The sequence below is a fragment of the Megalops cyprinoides genome, chromosome 9 (assembly GCF_013368585.1).
Source record: "Megalops cyprinoides isolate fMegCyp1 chromosome 9, fMegCyp1.pri, whole genome shotgun sequence".
NCBI lineage: Eukaryota > Metazoa > Chordata > Actinopteri > Elopiformes > Megalopidae > Megalops > Megalops cyprinoides.
In genome coordinates, this window is record NC_050591.1 from 32446139 (window position 1) to 32465004 (window position 18866).

Consider the following 18866-nt stretch of genomic DNA (forward strand, 5'->3'; position numbering starts at 1 on the left):
CACCAAAAGCTCTAAGCAGCCATTATATGACAGTATGAGTGTCATTGTATAAAATGTGTTCTACCTATTATTATTACATTACTTACATTTAACAGATGCCCTTATGCAGAGCAACTTACATAGGTTAAAATTTACACGTTATCCATTTATACAGTGGGATATTTACTCAGGCAATTCTGGGATAAGTACATTGCCCAAGAGTAAAGCAGCAGTATCCCAACAGGGAATAAAACCAGCAACCTTTTGGTTATGAGCCCTGCTCCTTACCACTATGCTACACTGCCATGCCATATTATTATTATTATGAATCCACCGTTTCTTAATTGAAGAGCCATTAATTTTTTTTTTTTGTAATGAAAGGTGCTATTCCTATTGTCTCTTTTTTTTCTTCTTATCATTACTATTATTATTTGATGTTGATTATTATTATTATTATTATTATTATTAACAAGAAGAAGAAGAATATCCACACACATCCACCTTTTCTTAATGGATGAATCACTTATTGATCAAATTCAATGCAACTCAACAAAGGGTGCGCATTTCCAAAAAACATGAAGAAAATATTAGAACCTTTAGCAGAACACTTCATAAAACAGCCAAAATGCAAATACTGCATATTATTCTCTATAGCAAATCGACAAACTTCAAAAGTGTTGGTTTCAAAAAATACAGGCAATTTGGCCGTAACGTATAAACCATAGTTTGCATGCTATGGGGATTTGTAAAAGTCCAAAATTAGTCAATACTGTTAATGTCAAGAGTCAAATCAGATCGGTTTGTTGTGGTAGTGACAGAGATGCAGTAATGACACATACACCTTCATTCATTTCTTCTGAGAAATCAATTATATAAATCTTCCCCTGTGCTGAATTTAAAATGCTGAGAGGCCAATTGCTGCTAAAGTGTTTGAGAGATTATGTTAAGGACTACCTAGCCACATGTGCAGGCTCGGTATATGCAGTCCATTAATGTAGCTGGCTTTGCACAGGTGAGATAGCATAGAATGTGTCAGGGCTTGAGCAAGGACTCAGACGCAGACCACAGGAGCGCTGGGTTTCCGGCAAATTTATTAAAACGCAAGCAAGAACGTAATCGGTGAACAAGCAGGGTCTAAACCAGGAAGGCAGTCCAAAGGAAAATCCAGGTACAGGTAACCGAAACAGGCAGGGTCAAACACCTGGCAGGCAGAAGTATCGGATGAACAGGGCAGAGCGGCAGGCAGGAATCAGGTCAAAAACAGGCAGGTCAAACACGGGAAACAGCACACAGAAGAGAAAACGCCGGGGACGAAACAGGCAAAATTCACACTGCTACGAACTAGCAACAGGACAGGGACACGCAGGGAAGATATGAGGGCAGGGCTGACAAGGCGACGGGAAGCAGGTGTGTGGACGGGAGGAGACCGGGCGGGGAGCGGGGCAGGGCCAGAACACAAGGAAAACAAAAGCACACAGACAGGGAAAAACAAAAACAGCACAGCTAGGGGGCGGGAACGCTGACAGAATGCCTGACTTTACACTAGTTTAATAAGAAGGAGATAGTCGTCTGCCATCCATTCCTGTACCTTGAAATAAAAATGTTGGACTATCAAATGTATAAAATGTAACCTCATCTTAGAGGGCAGATGGTAACCAACCATCAAAATCCCATGTTCAAAACCAACAGTGTCATTCACCAGCAATGACTGAAATAAATCGGCTTTATTCCTCTGGGGATGGGCAGGGTGTGTTGGCCACAGTTTCCTTGTCTCACCACTTTCAGGCACCCTACAATTCGTCAGGTACCTCCAAGTTGTTCCCATGGCATCAGTAAAGTAGCAACTATCCTCCAACTGGTCCCACCTGCACTCTGGTGCACTGTGAGACAAGTAGTTTCAAAAATAGCTACTGGCTAGTGTACAAGTGTATCAGAGGATTACAGTTATCTTACTTCAGTGCTCTTGTATGACTGCAGAGGTTGTTGTTGTGAGATAAGCCGAAAGTGCAACTGGCGATTCCAAAAAGTGAAAAAAGCATCAGCATACATGATTTATTATTTCTCAACAGTAGAAATGGTTTGTATTCAAAGACACACCACTGCACACTGATACCTTTAATTGGTTGTGATTGTAATGTTGGACTTGCTGGACACGTGGTATTATTACTCTGATAAGAGCCATAAATTTAAACTAGGATGATGAAAAAATGATCATTTTAACAAGATAATTTTTTGAACAATATCAGTAATTAAAGGCATATTTTACTTGATTGCCACAGATGTTTTGGTTGCATCGTATTACATGAAGTCATAGGGCAGATATTCAAAAATCACACTGATGAGTTTTAACAATAGAATAAAAAACCCAATGTATATACCCATCCTTTTTTTCTACCAGGACAAAAATAAAAAAAATCATATGTATACAGTGCATCAAAATGCATAATAATGTAGCTGTTTTATTTTTTCTTTTATGACATATTTTGAAAGCAAAGAAAGGGGTAATCTGAAAAAGTATTTCAAATGCATTACGAATTGAGTCGTATTAATCACTACTGACATCAGATTCTTACATCTTGAATACTGATCAGGAATATTTTGATGAAATTTGTAGAAAGATGGGACACTGATTTAATATTTTTTACATTCCTCAAGTCAAACCATTTGTGCAGAATGACCCAGATAAAAATGTTCAGCAACAAATCATAAGTTATATTAATTGATTCAAGCCTTTATTGGTACCTATTCATTTGAGCTGCTAGGTTGCTGCAGAGATAGGATTTAGCTTGCATCTGTCTAGACGTTTCAGAGCAAGGAAAAACTTTTGATCCCTGAGACCATAGATAATTGAACCCAGGGCTCTCGAGATGATATTAAAAACTATGAAATTGAAGTACTGGATGGTCACGTAGTCCTGTGGGTAGTTCTCCTGCACAAAAGCCTCGATGTATGGACACCACAAGTCAATCATGGACAAGAAAAGTTGTAGTGCATGGAGTAGCAGTGTTCGTCGTCCCTTTGACGCGGATTCCTTGTTTTCTCCTGAGGCAGCCTTAGCTGCCAGCATGATTTTAGTGTAACAGAACACTATGATGACTGCAAACAAAGCACATGCTACCTGATTAAGGACGGCTCGCAGTTCGCTTTGCCACTGTAGGAACAACATGACCTCGTAGTAGCAGAAAGTCTGCTGGTGAAGGTAGCTTGGTGGTGCTGCTGCGACAAGAATGAAGAGGTCCATAAAGGGGTTTATGGAGCACAGGGCTGAGATTATGACAATAGCAGCTATAGTTCTTCCAGTGGTAGAGATCTCAGCGTGTCTCAGTGGCATGCAGATGGCCACATAGCGCTCCAAGCACATAGCGGTGATGGTCAGTGGTGTTGTGTTGGTAACAATCTCCATGATAATGCAGAGCAGGATGCAGAAGCCCATGGGCACCATCACAAAGAAGTAGGTGAGCAGCACCACCAGGTCAGTGAGCAGCAGGAAGACGGAGTCTGACAGCAGGGTGTGGGCAAACAGGATGTAGCGTGTGTTGCCCCGGAATGCCTGCTTACTGAAGAAGGTAAAGAGCATGAGGCTGTTGATGTAGAGGAAGGACCACACCAGCAGCTGCAATGAGGCCATACCCACACTCGCCTTAATGGGCTTTGCTTTCATCAAATCCAGCAGGTCAATGCTGCTGTTCTCAGACATGGTTAATATACCTGCAGGCCATCAAAAAAAAATAGGAATGAGAAATAATAAAAACAGCAACCTATGTTTCATACAGTTCTTTTAAAGATCTCTACTTCTAAAGCTATTCTACACACCTGTTGAGTCCTGATTTCCAAGGTACTGTAACATAAATAAGAATTAGAACACATTATTAAACACAAAGCAATAAAGGTGTATGAAAACAAGGAAAAGAAGGAGTGGCATGCATCATATATCCATAATAGTTTCAAACTAGTCATTAAACTGAGTTCCCATATTTCTTTGACAATGAAGATAAAAAAAAATAATGAGTGTATTCATCTTCTTATACTGCTTTGGAAGTCACCTAATGGTATCTGGCCAAAAAAAAAAAAAAAAAAAAAAGTCCTTTATTCCACCTGAAATTGTCTCATAAGGTAATGTCAGATAAAACCAATACTGTCATAAAGTTCTACATTCCCAGCCAAAATGAAATACTGTTACAAAATGTATTAATTTAACAGATTTATCATAGCTTAGCTTTATTTCTATGCAGTTTTAACTGACACATCCACTGTTACATTATGTAGCTAAATATGTAAATTCACTCAATACAAAGTAAAGCCATTGTTATAAATAATGGTTACAAAAACCTGATGTTTCATTACCTTGAGCAAATCTTGTGTTCACATCACAAGTGACATCACAACAGATGAAAGCTGCGTTTTATATAGTCTGGTGTGCAGGCTGGCCAGCCAAAGCCTTTTGAGAGAGATGTTATGAATGTTATCATATTGTTCACAAAGCCCACAGCTAGGGTCCATCCAGGGACCAAATTAGGGTCACATAAGGTCACATAATGTAATGCTTTGCAGAACCATGTTTCGTTACACTCCATAAGTAATTATTTGGGTCTGCAGAGAGGGATTAAGCACTCGCCTGATGCAATTGCTTGGAAAACTTTACCAGGCCTGGGAGAGTATTAGCTTACGATGTTGTAGTCATGGTAGTACATGTAGGAGGGTGCCTTTAGTTACACCATGTTCCTTTTTTTTCTGGCTAATGGGCCTTATTGGGACATCAGGCACGTTCACTTTTTGCAGTGCAATTCAAATATCCATTCAGGGTTTTTTCAGTTCCCTGCTTCAGCAGGGAGGGCATAAAAGTCCTTTCAGAATTTTGCCTGCTTTCCCCTGTTCTGTTATAAACACATTCTTTTAATTTATTAACAAACAACACCTGAGATTTGTGCCTGATTGCATATTCTCCTTTTGTCTTCCTATGCAGACAAGGTTCCTCTATTGAGACATGTCACAGCACTCTAAGGTTATACAATGGCAACCAGATTTTATGATCATAATACCAACTGTAACTATCAGGGCACAATGTCAGAGCCTCCCAAATGTCAGTCTCTGTCTTTTAATTTGCAGTGTTCCTCAGTTAGATTTGTAGGCTTGTATTAGTGATCATTTTTTGTATTGTCATTAAAAAGCACTGAAGGCAATCACCTGCAAAACAAGCTATCCATTTTTCTCCCTTGTCCAGGTAAGACTTTCTATCCATTGAGCTCATATAAAATATACATACTAAAGCATACTAAAGCATTAAGTGAGTAGGTGATATTAGATTTTCAGAGAACAGTCTAGCTGCCCTTTCAAAGAAAGCCTACTCTGTGGATGATGGATTCTTCAATAAATCCTACAATTGCTGTTGTTGGCTGTAACTAGATGCAATCAAAGAGCGGGGCCTACACTGAGGTGCTTTTTGTTTGAATGATGAACATATAAATGAAGATTCTCATGATAAATGACAGGCTATGACATAGTTATTAAAGGACAACAGGCTAGCTCACTGGCCTATGAACAGATCATCATATGGTTACATGACAGCAGTAACTCCATGCTACTCCCAGAAACGGGTGAGTTGGATCTTTCGATGAGTGGCTTGTAATCACACCCACACGGTTGTGCTCTGTCTATCTGAGATGCCCACCTAATTGATTCTCATATTCACCATAATTCCAACATGATCTGGACTCAACGAAAGCTCTAAGCAGCCATTATATGACAGTATGAGTGTCATTGTATGAAATGTGTTTTTCCTATTATTATTATTACTACATTACTTGCATTAAACAGATGCCCTTATGCAGAGCAACTTACATAGGTTAAAATTTGTACATGTTATCCATTTATACAGCGGGATATTTAGTCAAGCAATTCTGGGATAAGTACATTGCCCAAGAGTATAGCAGCAGTACCCCAACAGGGAATAAAACCAGCAACCTTTTGGTTATGAGCCCTGCTCCTTACCACTATGCTACACTGCCATGCCATATTATTATTATTATGAATCCACCGTTTCTTAATTGAAGAGCCATTAATATTTTTTTTTTGTAATGAAAGGTGCTATTCCTATTGTATCTTTTTTTCTTTTTATCATTACTATTATTATTTTTTGATTATCATTAACAGGAAGAAGAATATCGACACACATCCATCTTTTCTTAATGGATGAGTCACTTATTGATCAAATACAATGCAACTCAACAAAGGCTGCGCATTTCCAAAAAACATGAAGAAAATATTAGAACCTTTAGCAGAACGCTTCATAAAACAGCCAAAATGCATATACTGCATATTATTCTCTATAGCAAATCGACAAACTTCAAAAGTGTTGGTTTCAAAAAATACAGGCAATTTGGCCGTAACGTATAAACCATAGTTTGCATGCTGTGGGGATTTGTAAAAGTCCAAATTAGTCAATACTGTTAATGTCAAGAGTCAAATCAGATCGGTTTGTTGTGGTAGTGACAGAGATGCAGTAATGACACATACACCTTCATTCATTTCTTCTGAGAAATCAATTATATAAATCTTCCCCTGTGCTGAATTTAAAATGCTGAGAGGCCAATTGCTGCTAAAGTGTTTGAGAGATTATGTTAAGGACTACCTAGCCACATGTGCAGGCTCGGTATATGCAGTCCATTAATGTAGCTGGCTTTGCACAGGTGAGATAGCATAGAATGCCTGACTTTACACTAGTTTAATAAGAAGGAGATAATCGTCTGCCATCCATTCCGGTACCTTGAAATAAAAATGTTGGACTATCAAATGTATAAAATGTAACCTCATCTTAAAGGGCAGATGGTAATCAGCTATCAAAAGCCTATGTTCAAAACCAACAGTGTCATTCACCAACAATGACTGAAATAAATCAGCTTTATTCCTCCGGGGATGGGCAGGGTGTGTTGGCCACAGTTTCCTTGTCTCACCACTTTCAGGCACCCTACAATTCATCAGGCACCTCCAAGTTGTTCCCATGGCATCAGTAAAGTAGCAACTATCCTCCAACTGGTCCCACCTGCACTCTGGTGCACTGTGAGACAAGTAGTTTCAAAAATAGCTACTGGCTAGTGTACAAGTGTATCAGAGGATTACAGTTATCTTACTTCAGTGCTCTTGTATGACTGCAGAGGTTGTTGTTGTGAGATAAGCCGAAAGTGCAACTGGCGATTCCAAAAAGTGAAAAAAGCATCAGCATACATGATTTATTATTTCTCAACAGTAGAAATGGTTTGTATTCAAAGACACACCACTGCACACTGATACCTTTAATTGGTTGTGATTGTAATGTTGGTCTTCTCACGTGGTATTATCACTCCAATAAGAGCCATAAATTTAAATTAAGATGATGAAAAAATGATCATATAGATTTTAACAAGATCATTTTTTAACAAGATCAGTAATTACAGGCATGTTTTATTTGATTGCCACAGAAGTTTCAGTTTCATCCTATTACATAAAGTCATATGTCAGATATTCTAAAATCACATCAATGAGTTTTAACGACAGAATAAAAAATACAATGTATATACCAATCCTTTTTTCTACCAGGACAAAAAATGTTTAAAAAAATCATACATACGTACACAGTGCATCAAAATGAATAATAATGTAGCTGTTTTATTTTTTCTTTTATGACAGATACAGTATTTTGAAAGCAAAGAAAGGGGTGATCTGAGAAAGAAGTTCAAATGAAATAAAAATTGAAACATATTAATCACTGCTGACATCAGATTCTTACATCTTGAATACTGTTCAGGAATATTTTTATGAAATTTGAAGAAAGATGGGAAACTGATTCAATATTTTTTTACATTCCTCAAATCAAACCATTTGTGTAGAATGACCCAAATAAAAAAATGATCAGTAACAAATCATAAAAAGTTATAGTAATTGATTCAAGCCTTCATTGGTACCTATTTATTTGAGCTGCTAGGTTGCTGCAGAGATAGGATTTAGCTTGCATCTGTCTTGATGTTTCAGAGCAAGGAAAAACTTCTGATCCCTAAGACCATAGATAAGTGAACCCAGGGCTCTCGAGATGATGCTGAAAGCGAGGAAGTTGAAGTACTGGACAGACAGGTGGACCTGTGGGTAGTTCTCCTGCACAAAAGCCTCGATGTATGGACACCACATGTCAATCATGGACAAGAAAAGCTGCAGTGAGTGGAGCAGAAGCGTGCGTCGTCCCTTTGACGCAGATTCCTTGTTTTCTCCTGAGGCAGCCTTAGCCGCCAGCATGATTTTAGTATAACAGAACACTATGATGACCGCAATCAGAACGCATGCTACCTGATTAAGGACGGCTCGCAGTTCGCTTTGCCACTGTAGGAACAACATGACCTCGTAGTAGCAGAAAGTCTGCTGGTGAAGGTAGCTTGGTGGTGCTGCTGCGACAAGAATGAAGAGGTCCATAAAGGGGTTGATGGAGCACAGGGCTGAGATTATGACAATAGCAGCTATAGTTCTTCCAGTGGTAGAGATCTCAGCGTGTCTCAGTGGCATGCAGATGGCCACATAGCGCTCCAAGCACATAGCGGTGATGGTCAGTGGTGTTGTGTTGGTAACAATCTCCATGATAATGCAGAGCAGGATGCAGAAGCCCATGGGCACCATCACAAAGAAGTAGGTGAGCAGCACCACCAGGTCAGTGAGCAGCAGGAAGACGGAGTCTGACAGCAGGGTGTGGGCGAACAGGATGTAGCGTGTGTTGCCCCGGAATGCCTGCTTACTGAAGAAGGTGAAGAGCATGAGGCCGTTGACATAGAGGAAGAACCAAACCAGCAACTGCAATGCGGTCAAGCCTACATTCGCCTCAGTGAGGCTGATACTTGGCACAACCAGCTCTTCAGTACTGCTGTTCCAATTCTGGCTGTTGCTCTGAACCATGGCTCATATACCTGCAGGCTATTGGAGAGAACAGGAAAAAAGGATTGGGAAAAATAATTTACATTTTACCCTAACATTTCTTCATTTAGCTCATGTTCTTATCCCGAGCAACTTACAAAAATGCTTAGAAGGAGGCTAGGTTAAAGCAGAGATGATACTAAATCATAAGCGTCACAATCTGATGGAAGGAGTCACTGCATAACAAGCCAGCTTCTGTGACATAGTAGATGCAAGAGGAAGAGTTATTACTTCAATTATTTCATATTTCACAGTTCTTTTAAAGAACTCTACATTTCAAAATATTATACAGACCTGTTGAGACCTCCAGAGCTTTTATGTCCTGTAACAGAGGTGGCTAACCTTGACCACTTACCACTGTCACTGTCAAAGGACCACAATTCAGATTTGCTGCCAAAATGTTAATACTCAGATCATTTGAGAACAATCTTACAATTTTTTAAATTAGCCAGCCATGTATTCCATTTGTTTGCAAAATCCATTCTGTTTGCAGTCCTTAACACTGTAGCAGTCCCTGAAACAGTCCTTGCTCAAAGCACTCTATAGTTTGTATATTTGTATGTGCATTTATATTAATAGTAATTTATGTTTTACAGAGGCCAGCAATAAAGTTTTAAATCACAGCATTAATCCAATTGTAATGGATGATTTGTTTCCTTTCACACTCACTTTAAGGGCCACCCATGAAGCTCCAAAGGATGACATGAGGCACTAGGTTGGCTAACCCTGTACTATAACATAGCTATGGAAAGAATCCAGAAGCATCATTAAAAATAGGCAAATATACATTAAGACAACAATAGCAGCACGGAATCGCATGCAACGGTATCCATTATAATTTCAAACTAGTCATGAAACTGAGTCCTCATAGTTTTTTTGAAAGAGCTGAAAGTTAAAAGATTCCTTAATACATTGCATAATCGTAAGCATATTCATAATTTTTTCGGGTTATGGCAGTCACCTGATGGAATTTGACAAACAATAATAAAAATGATTATCGAGCTGAAATTGTCTCATAAGGGTAACGTCAGGCAAAAACCAATTCTGTCATAAAGTACTATATTCACCAGCCAAAATGCTTTACAGGCTTAACCGTAGCTTAGCTGTGGTTCTGTATTTTCTTTAAATGGTACATTCACTATTACATTAAGCAGCTAAATATGTAAATTCATTCAATAAAATAATAATAATAAAAAAATCATCAATAGCAATTATTTGAATCTAATTTTACATTACCTTGAACAACACACAGTAGCTAAATATATAGGTTCATTCAATAAAAGATAAAGCCATTGTAATATATAATGGTTATGTGAACCCAATTTTACATTACCTTGAACAATACTTGAGTTCAGTTTGCAAGTAAAATTACAAGAGTCGAAATCAGAGTTTTATACAGCACGGTGAGCAGGTTGGCCAACCAATGCCTTTCAAGACTGTGCGAAAATTACCATACTGTTGACAAAGCAAGAGTCCATTGAGGGTCCAAATTAAAGTCAAGTAATGTGATGTCATTGCAAAACAGAAACAAGTTTCTCCAAGAGTAATTATTTGGATCTGTGGAGAGGGATTAGGCTTCCTAAAAAAAGCCCATGCTTTTTGTTTCGATAGAGCTGGTTGATGTAGGATGGGTTACAGAATTTTTACAGGCAGTGTGGGTATTAGGTGTGTCAGTGGATATGGAGCCAGAGGGTTGTGTGTTCTTACCCCTACCACTTGGCTGGCTGACATTTTAGAAGGAGCAAAAAAAAAGTTGCATGAAAAAGATTCTTATTTCAAGCATCTTTTAAGACACATGCCTGAAATAGCATTATATTTCTTCCTTTCAATATCACAGAAAAGATCCAACTTTAAATGTGATGCACATTAGTCTACTGCAACACATTCTCTCAATGAGTTTAATTGGCTGTGTGGTCTCCCGATTGCCTCATTGTTCAAAATCCAGCTGCAAGGGTTCTCCCTAAATTTATTACTCTGCCTACATTACACAGACAGTCACTTCCATACTGACTCATTTGTAGATACTGGTAATTTCTTTAAAATCCCTAAACATGTCAGTGTTTGATCAGCCCACAGAGCTATTCTGTCACTAATGTACTCATCACAGAGTAGTCTGAGGTCTAAATTAGCATTCTCTGCTTAGGTCCCCCAACTGTATATAGGGCCTACCTGAATACAGTGGAGGCTTCCCCACAGAAATTGTCTTAAATGAAATCTTAAGACTCTCTTCTGTAAACATGCAGCATAATTTTGCCTGCCATTCTTCCTGAATTCTTACTGGTAGTTAAATAAAATTAAATCACAATGTCATACATATTAACGTTCCTGTATATTGTTTCCATTGTGAACTAATATTATGAATGTCATGCCGAATTTCCTATTGAATAGCTCCTTGAACAGTGATGCATGAGGTGCTCAAAATATTGCATGGGCTTCAATCCATTTCATTTCAGACACATTTTTGGTGTCAGAGGCTCTTGTGATAAATGGTGATTGTGACACAGATTGGCACGTGAAGGAAAGCCTTCACCACCTCTCCTTTGAACCTAAATGTTAATTGTCACTCATTGTCAACTGTGTTCACCTGTGCTTGTGTTCTTTTAACCTTTTTTTCTTTTTGGCTCATTTATGTGAGAAGTGTTGGCCAGCTTCTCCACATGGCATTATAGACACTTGGCTGAATTAACTCGATGGGGATCAGACCAACGTTGTTCTGTATAAACTGTTTAGAAAGAAATAGCAAAAGACAAGAAGATTCAGCAGGAATGTGCTGGAAATTGCCAGCATTGACCCTATTAATCCCAGTGAGGATATCAGAGGGGCCCTAATTTTATTCTCTACGATTAGGGCCTACAGTTTTCCTCCACCACCTGACCTATTTGAGAGAAAGAGCAGAATTTTGTATCATAGGGTGTCATTAATCTGTTTAAACCAAGAAAAGAGCCTCTGAATGTTTTTTAGTGCAATCAAAATTTCTTCTGATTCTAAAGGATGGGAAAGGGGGCAGGGGAGGCCAGAAGTCCGAGGCCTGGGGATATAACAACATACACACACACACGCACACACACACACAGACATACAGGACACATACACGTATTCACTCAGGCATACATTTTCATATGTAAACACTGATTTATTATGAGACAAACCTGTTTCACCCAATGGTTTTTATTGAACTGCCCAGGGGCCCAGTTTTTCCATGTTTAAAATAATGTGGACAAAACCTGCACAAATATAAGTCCTTTATATTCAGGCCAAAGACCGCATAGTATCGCAAAACCAGGAAAAACTTTTCATCCCTTAAACCATAAATCAGTGGGCTCAGACAACGGGATGCTAACATGAACACAACAAAATTGAAGTACCTCACATTAATAAAAAGCTTAATATCAATCTTCATAACAGCCATCTCTACATAAGGGCACAGCAGTTGAATCAAACAGAGAAGCAACTGAAAGGCATGAAGAACCACAGTCCTGAGACCCTTGGAGGCAGATTTCTTGTTGTCTGAGGCCGCTCTGGCAGCTGCCGTGATTTTTACATAGGTAAAGCCTATGGCAATAGACATGATTACGAAGTAAAACTGAAATAATGCAGCTCTGATCTGTGCCTGCCAATTGTGAACGATCATCATCTCCACGGTGCAGATCAGGTATGTAGAAAAAAAACTGAGAGGAACAGAGGAGGTAAATATAAAGAAAACTATCAGAGCAGGTATTGATGAGAAACACCAGATGAGGACAAGGCCTAGCAGCCTGGTTCTAGTGGTGGAGATGCTGGCGTGTCTCAGAGGCATGCAGATGGCCACATAGCGTTCCAGGCACATTGCCACCAGGGTCAGTGGTGTGCTGATAGTGAGCCAAGCCATGATGGTGCACATTATCACACAGGGAATACAGGGGACTGGAATCTGGAAGTAACTCCCAATCAGAGCCAAGTCCGTAAACACCATGAGGGCAGAGTCCATGAACAGTGTCTGTGCAAACAAAATGTAGCGAGTGTCGGTTCGAAAGGCCTCCTTTTTGAAGAAGGTGCATATCATGAGGCAGTTCACGTAGAGGAAAATTCCCACCAGTACTTGCACAAGCAATGCCTGCTCACTCCACGGTTTAGAGAAGGGTGATGTTGCCTTATTGCTCATATTGGTGTACTGTGTGATATTTTGTTCCATACTGCGTTTCTGGGGACAAGAGAGAAGAGGAAACAGTGAATTTAAATAATAATTCACCTTTTCTAACAGAAAAATCCTTTTTCAAGTAGTTAAATTGCAATATTGCAGCTTGGTGTGTATCTTCGTTTATAGTTTTACAGAACAGTAAATACAGGTTTTGCGCTTCCTATTTAGGCACCTTTCATACAACAATTTCCAGCCGACCAAATTTGTAGTTTCTTTTCAATCGACATGATGTTTGTAATCATTTGCATTCAATCTGACTCACAAAAGACAGCTTCAAATAAAACCAGAAACATTTTTAAAAAATGAAAATACACAAATAACTGTCTTACTTGGGTTCAGAACCAACAATCTCACACAAATTCCAGCACACATTATTCTCAAACACATACTGTAATGTCAGAACAGATCCTAAAAATGAAAACAAAAATGACTCATGTATTCCTGTATTTTAGAGATACATAAAATTAAGAACACAGTGTTCTCCAATACATTTTCCTACTGTACACAAACCTTCCCTCAAAACATAGCTGTTATGAGCGGTATTTTTGCAATACCTGTCCTTTGGCCGTGTCTCACAGTAACACTTTCAAGCCCGTTCTTTAAACACCTATTAAACAAGTATTTATACTGTATTGATGCCGATAAGTTTAGATGCCGCTGAATGACAACAGCATGCTGTTCCAAGAACCCATTTAGTGACGTTTGTCTTGGCAACAGTTACACAGCTGATGTCATCATCACACAGAAAACATGGTATTAGTTGCAACTCGTCTCAGTGGAAATAGACATAAATTAGCTAGCCCAAAGAACAGAAGAATGATAAACCAAGTGTTACATGAAAGAGTGTGCCCAGGAGAAAGCCATATATGTAAAAAAAAGTATTTCATTTTATAACCTGTAAAACTAATCATGATAGTTGTATGCAGTTTTAACATAACACTGGTTTTCCTGAGGATGAAAACATCTTATAATGATTTAATGGGAGCCAAGGTTTGACCAGTAGTACACGTGAAAAAAGTTTCAGCTTTTTAGGCAGAGTCGATGTCACAACTCAATTTGAAATATTACAATGTAGTAGAGTGGTCACTCTGCAGGTGGGAGAGAGGGGGTACAGATCAGGCTGGTATGAATCTGGTAAAGGTGTGGCAACTGGAGCATCTATTCTGATAGTCAAGGTAGGCTGATAAGGAACTCCCCTTGGTAATGAAAAACAGAATACAATGACACAATAATGGCCACCTGAAACAAAAGAACACCCATTAATGAAAAATGAAACCACCACGGTCTTCCATATGGGCAGCTGATTAAAGGAGACTTCAGAAATCAAAAGGAGAAAACAAAATGACCCCCAGAACGCTCCTCTAAAACAAATAAGCAGACCCATTTTTTGAGGCAACAAGCAGCCAGTATAGTTATTAATGATGACCTGTAGCTGCTGTCATTCTTGTAAGTAGGGCTGATGCAGTTCATAGGCCTGCCGCACTACATGGGCCTTACGTTTATTACACAAAAATGCAGCACAACAGGCAACATCACTGTTTACGGTTACATTAGATGCAGCTAGCACTACTGATACTACACTATTAGTCCAGCTGCCCATTGCAGGAGGGGGATGGGAGGTAGAAATGTTTAGCAAAGTTGCATGTCTTATTTCTCAACATTTAGGGATTTCAACATATACAATTCAACAGCTGAATGATTGTCTGTTACACTCCTTCAACATATTTGCTAACATATACTGTATAGAACGTAAAAAATTTCTTTTTATTATTCTTGAAATATTACATAGATAAAAACATAGCTATCAGTGTCCAGTAAAATGACAGACAGGATGTCAGGGTAAGTGGACCTGAACTTTATGTTTGTAATCACATCCATCAACTTTCCTAGCAAGCTATTTCTCCCACACTTGAGTAACAAAAACCGATAACCAGACCAAAGTTTTGCTGGTGACCCTGTTTTTTATTCCTGACATTGTGTTATATCACCAACATCTAGTACTAAATGGCTGCTAAATGGCAGCACTATAGCATTAATTCGTCAATAAATTCTGACCATTGGAGAGTGTTTTTGCATACATGCATAATATGATAAAAAACAATACTTTTTAGAAGTCTGTAAAATGTGAGAGTAATCTGGAGATCTTTTTCTATAGTGGGTTCATTCTGCTTTTTTTAGGGATACTCACGTGATGATCTGATATTAATTCAAGGGAAAATGTTATTAGAATAAAACATAACTCGAATATGCACTGTAAATGAATGTATCAATAATCAAATGGCACTAATACCATGCAAACTTTCAAAGTTATGAACTGTTATAAAGAGGAAGTGGAGGTGAGCACGTATTTCAGAAAATGGCAGGGGTTTAAATGTTAGTTCAATGATGAGAGGATCACAAAAAATAATGTTGTTATGATATTCATAAGATAAAGACACTCTGAAAAGTGGGAAGATTAAATGAGGCCCTGAGATGGTCTTACAAATAAGTGCCATTGAACTTTAACTAAAGAATGTAGTCCTGTAGCATGATGGTAAAAGCATACAAGTAATTAAACATTAGATTTGCTGAATACTTAGGGACAGTTGTTAAGAACAAATATTGCTGTGCAGTTGCATCACAGGCTGTATTATTAACTGATGTAATTCTTCACTAAAGCTTTCCAAACAAATAACCCTCATTAAGCACCAGACTCAAAGTCAACAATTAATAATTAATGGCCTTTTCCATGATTTAGCTAATGACTTTAAGAGGAGTTAATTAGTCACATAGGAGTTCCAGCAAGTGCAAATTATGACGACTTGTTTGTTCATTAACACATCCTTCACCCCATGAAGCAGAACACAAGAGATGACATCATAGCCTGCCATAACCTTGACCCAGTACATTTCCACACTGCGTGGCCTGCATAGATGTTGAAAAGTAATACTAACGCAGTCAGATTTTAGGGCCTCAAGGCTATCATGATACCTCATGCACAGGTCATCTTTGAGCCCGTAATAAACAAACTGCATTGGGCTCAATATACTTAAACAGCCTCTTGTCATCTAAAGCACAACAATTCATGCACTTTTCCCTTGGCATGAGAACTGAGCACAATAAATGACATCACAGCATGGCACTGCTGTGCTTAGGTCAATGTCAAACACACTTCCTTTGGTACCACATGCTCAGTACCCCTTTAGACTTAATGTTACTGCTTTGGAACTTTCTGGGGGGACATAAAGGGTCAAAAAAAGAGAATGTAACATTGTTGAGGTAGAATCATATGTTCATAGACCAGGGCACTATAAGCAATGTCCATGTGGTTCATAAAATCCATAACAGAAATCAGAATAATTTGATCATTAAACAAAACTGCATATAGGGTAAGTGGCATGTCTGTGATGGGAGTGTGAAGCAACAAGGGGAGAAATATTTCCAGCAGGAATAGTTCCTCTAGTTCCTGCAGGGAGTGCAGCCCAAGGCCCACTGCGATACCAGACAGCCATCTCACACCTGCCATTGAAGTGATTCTTTAAAGGGAAACCGAGAGGACTCCTTCACTGGCGTCTCCTTTCAAACGTGACTATTTCCAGTGCTCCCATTCCCCTCTCAAAAGCAGGGGCCAGGGGGCCGATTAGTGACACTGGCTGCTCTGTGGGTCTTTAATCATTTAGCACTTGTCACACGTTAGACTGCCACTCTCATGTTTTTTTTCTTTTTTCCACTGAGGCAGTGATAAGAACCACTGTGATGACAAGTAATGATGTCAGAGGCCACAAAGCCCTCACATAATATGAAGAGACTGGCAGGAGACAGTCACATTTCATCTTTTCTTCTAGCCTATGCGGTCACAGAAAGACGCCGGGGTAAAGTTCTACATCACAAAAGTGTATATTGTAGTGTACATCTTTGAATGTGATATTTCTCCGAAAGGTAATGATAATGGTAATACCCATGGCAAAGCTGCTTAAACTTAAATTCATTTTTAAGGTATTCCTAAGACTGCTGCTTTACTTTGACATATGAGATTTAATCTGAATACATCTGTGTATATGTTTACCATTGTGAATTTCAGAGAGGGATGCTTTTTCTGTGAGGGATACTTTTTTCCGAAAAGATATTGATTTACAGTAGTTATACTCTAGATGCTATGTCTGACTTTAAACATATGGCTTGATATTTTTTCTTTTCAAATGAAAGGGTGACAGGAAGTTTATCTTTTGGATGCTTGTGTTATGTGCTACATATCTAGTGAATGGATAACTATTATGGAGTAAACTATTAGTGGGTAGGTCTTTCTTTAAATTAGCATTTTTGTTAGTTTTGTTAACTGTTTTGGGATAATTATCAAGTAAAGGTAAATTCTGTTTACTTCCCTTACATATAGCTCATGGATAGCCAGTGATATACATACAGTACATAAAACCTCTAACTTCAAAAACTGACTTTCAATGACGTCATTTGTAATGAAGGAGCACCAGGAAGTAGACATATAAGAATTTTGTGGGACAGTGAACCTTAACAGAAGTTTTATCATTTTTCCACTTTTGCTTCAAATGTAATTTCTTTGTTTCTGCAGCTAATCTAAGGTATGGCAAATGCCTCCACTATTTTCGACATTGCAGCAGAACTTGACAGACTGAACAGTGACATGCTAAAGTTCAGCCTTTCCATACTCCCTTGCCTCTTTTTCATCTACATCAACTGCGTCATGCTGGTCACCCTCATGAAAAAGGCAGCCTTCCGAGGAGTGTCTCGCTACATTCTGTTCGGCCATATGCTCATCACCGACTCCATACAACTGCTGTGGAGCATGCTTTCCTATGTAATTGCTGTGGTCAAGGTGTACATGAGCAACGGCACGTGCGCTATACTTCTGACAGTGGCGAATATAACCACCCGCATATCCCCACTCAACCTGGCAGTGATGGCGCTGGAGAGGTATTCTGCCATCTGCTTCCCTCTGAGACATGCCGAGATCGCCACCAATACGAGGACTGGCATCGCCATTGGTGTGATATGGGTCCTGGGCTCTCTGAATGCTCTGATTGAATTTTTCCTCTTTCTAAGTATAGGGCCTCCTTTTGCTGTGACACAGGTTTATTGTATACGAGGGAAACTGTTTGAGATAAAACTATATTTAGATATCAACAGAGTATTCACAGCTGTCTACTTGTTGTCAGTGGGGCTCATTATCATATACACCTATGCTGCAATAATGGTAGAGGCCAGATCTGTCTCCTCCGATAAAGTTAAGGCCACAAAGGCCCGAAACACAGTGCTGCTACATTTCATCCAGTTGGGCTTGTGCCTCACCACCTTTCTAATTGGTGTTTTAAACGTGCTGGCATCACGTCTGGAGGGCCGTGCAGTTGCAGAGGTAAAGTATGTCATATTCATGGTCTTTGTCATTCTCCCCAGATGTCTGAGTCCCCTGATATACGGGCTGAGGGATGAGAGCTTCAGACCTGCATTTGTCTATTATTTTACTTTTGGCCTCAAAAAGAAAATCAAGCCTGCAGTTACCTAGGGTTATGTTTCAGTCCTAGTTACAAGCTCTCATTCTTTCATTCAAATGTGAAAAGAACTGCTTTGTAAGGAATACATTCTTTCCTCCATATCACCCGTCTCATTTTTCAGTAAATATGCTTCTTCCATGACTGAATATCGTTATTTTTCCTTTCATTTTTTTTGCCACCTGGTACCCTCCACTTTACTCCTGTTTTTTCTGTTTAACTAACAATAATAAAAAAATCATTCATAGTTTAAATGAAAATGTTAATACAACTGTTTCAAT

The 18866-nt window shown here is 39.0% G+C and overlaps 4 protein-coding genes across 4 annotated transcripts; 1 reads left to right on the forward strand and 3 right to left on the reverse strand.

Moving 5' to 3' along the window:
- Positions 1-2737: 2737 nt before the first annotated feature.
- LOC118783804 (odorant receptor 131-2-like) lies at positions 2738-3676 on the reverse strand. Its single transcript, XM_036537761.1, has one exon. It carries the CDS (start codon positions 3674-3676, stop codon positions 2738-2740), a length of 939 nt encoding a protein of 312 aa, XP_036393654.1.
- Positions 3677-7932: 4256 nt separating this feature from the next.
- LOC118783805 (odorant receptor 131-2-like) lies at positions 7933-8889 on the reverse strand. Its single transcript, XM_036537762.1, has one exon. It carries the CDS (start codon positions 8887-8889, stop codon positions 7933-7935), a length of 957 nt encoding a protein of 318 aa, XP_036393655.1.
- Positions 8890-12061: 3172 nt separating this feature from the next.
- LOC118783806 (odorant receptor 131-2-like) lies at positions 12062-13078 on the reverse strand. The gene has a single exon (XM_036537763.1). It carries the CDS (start codon positions 13076-13078, stop codon positions 12062-12064), a length of 1017 nt encoding a protein of 338 aa, XP_036393656.1.
- Positions 13079-17660: 4582 nt separating this feature from the next.
- LOC118783808 (odorant receptor 131-2-like) lies at positions 17661-18599 on the forward strand. The gene has a single exon (XM_036537765.1). The coding sequence runs from the start codon at positions 17661-17663 to the stop codon at positions 18597-18599; it is 939 nt and encodes a 312-aa protein (XP_036393658.1).
- The last annotated feature ends 267 nt before the right edge of the window (positions 18600-18866 follow it).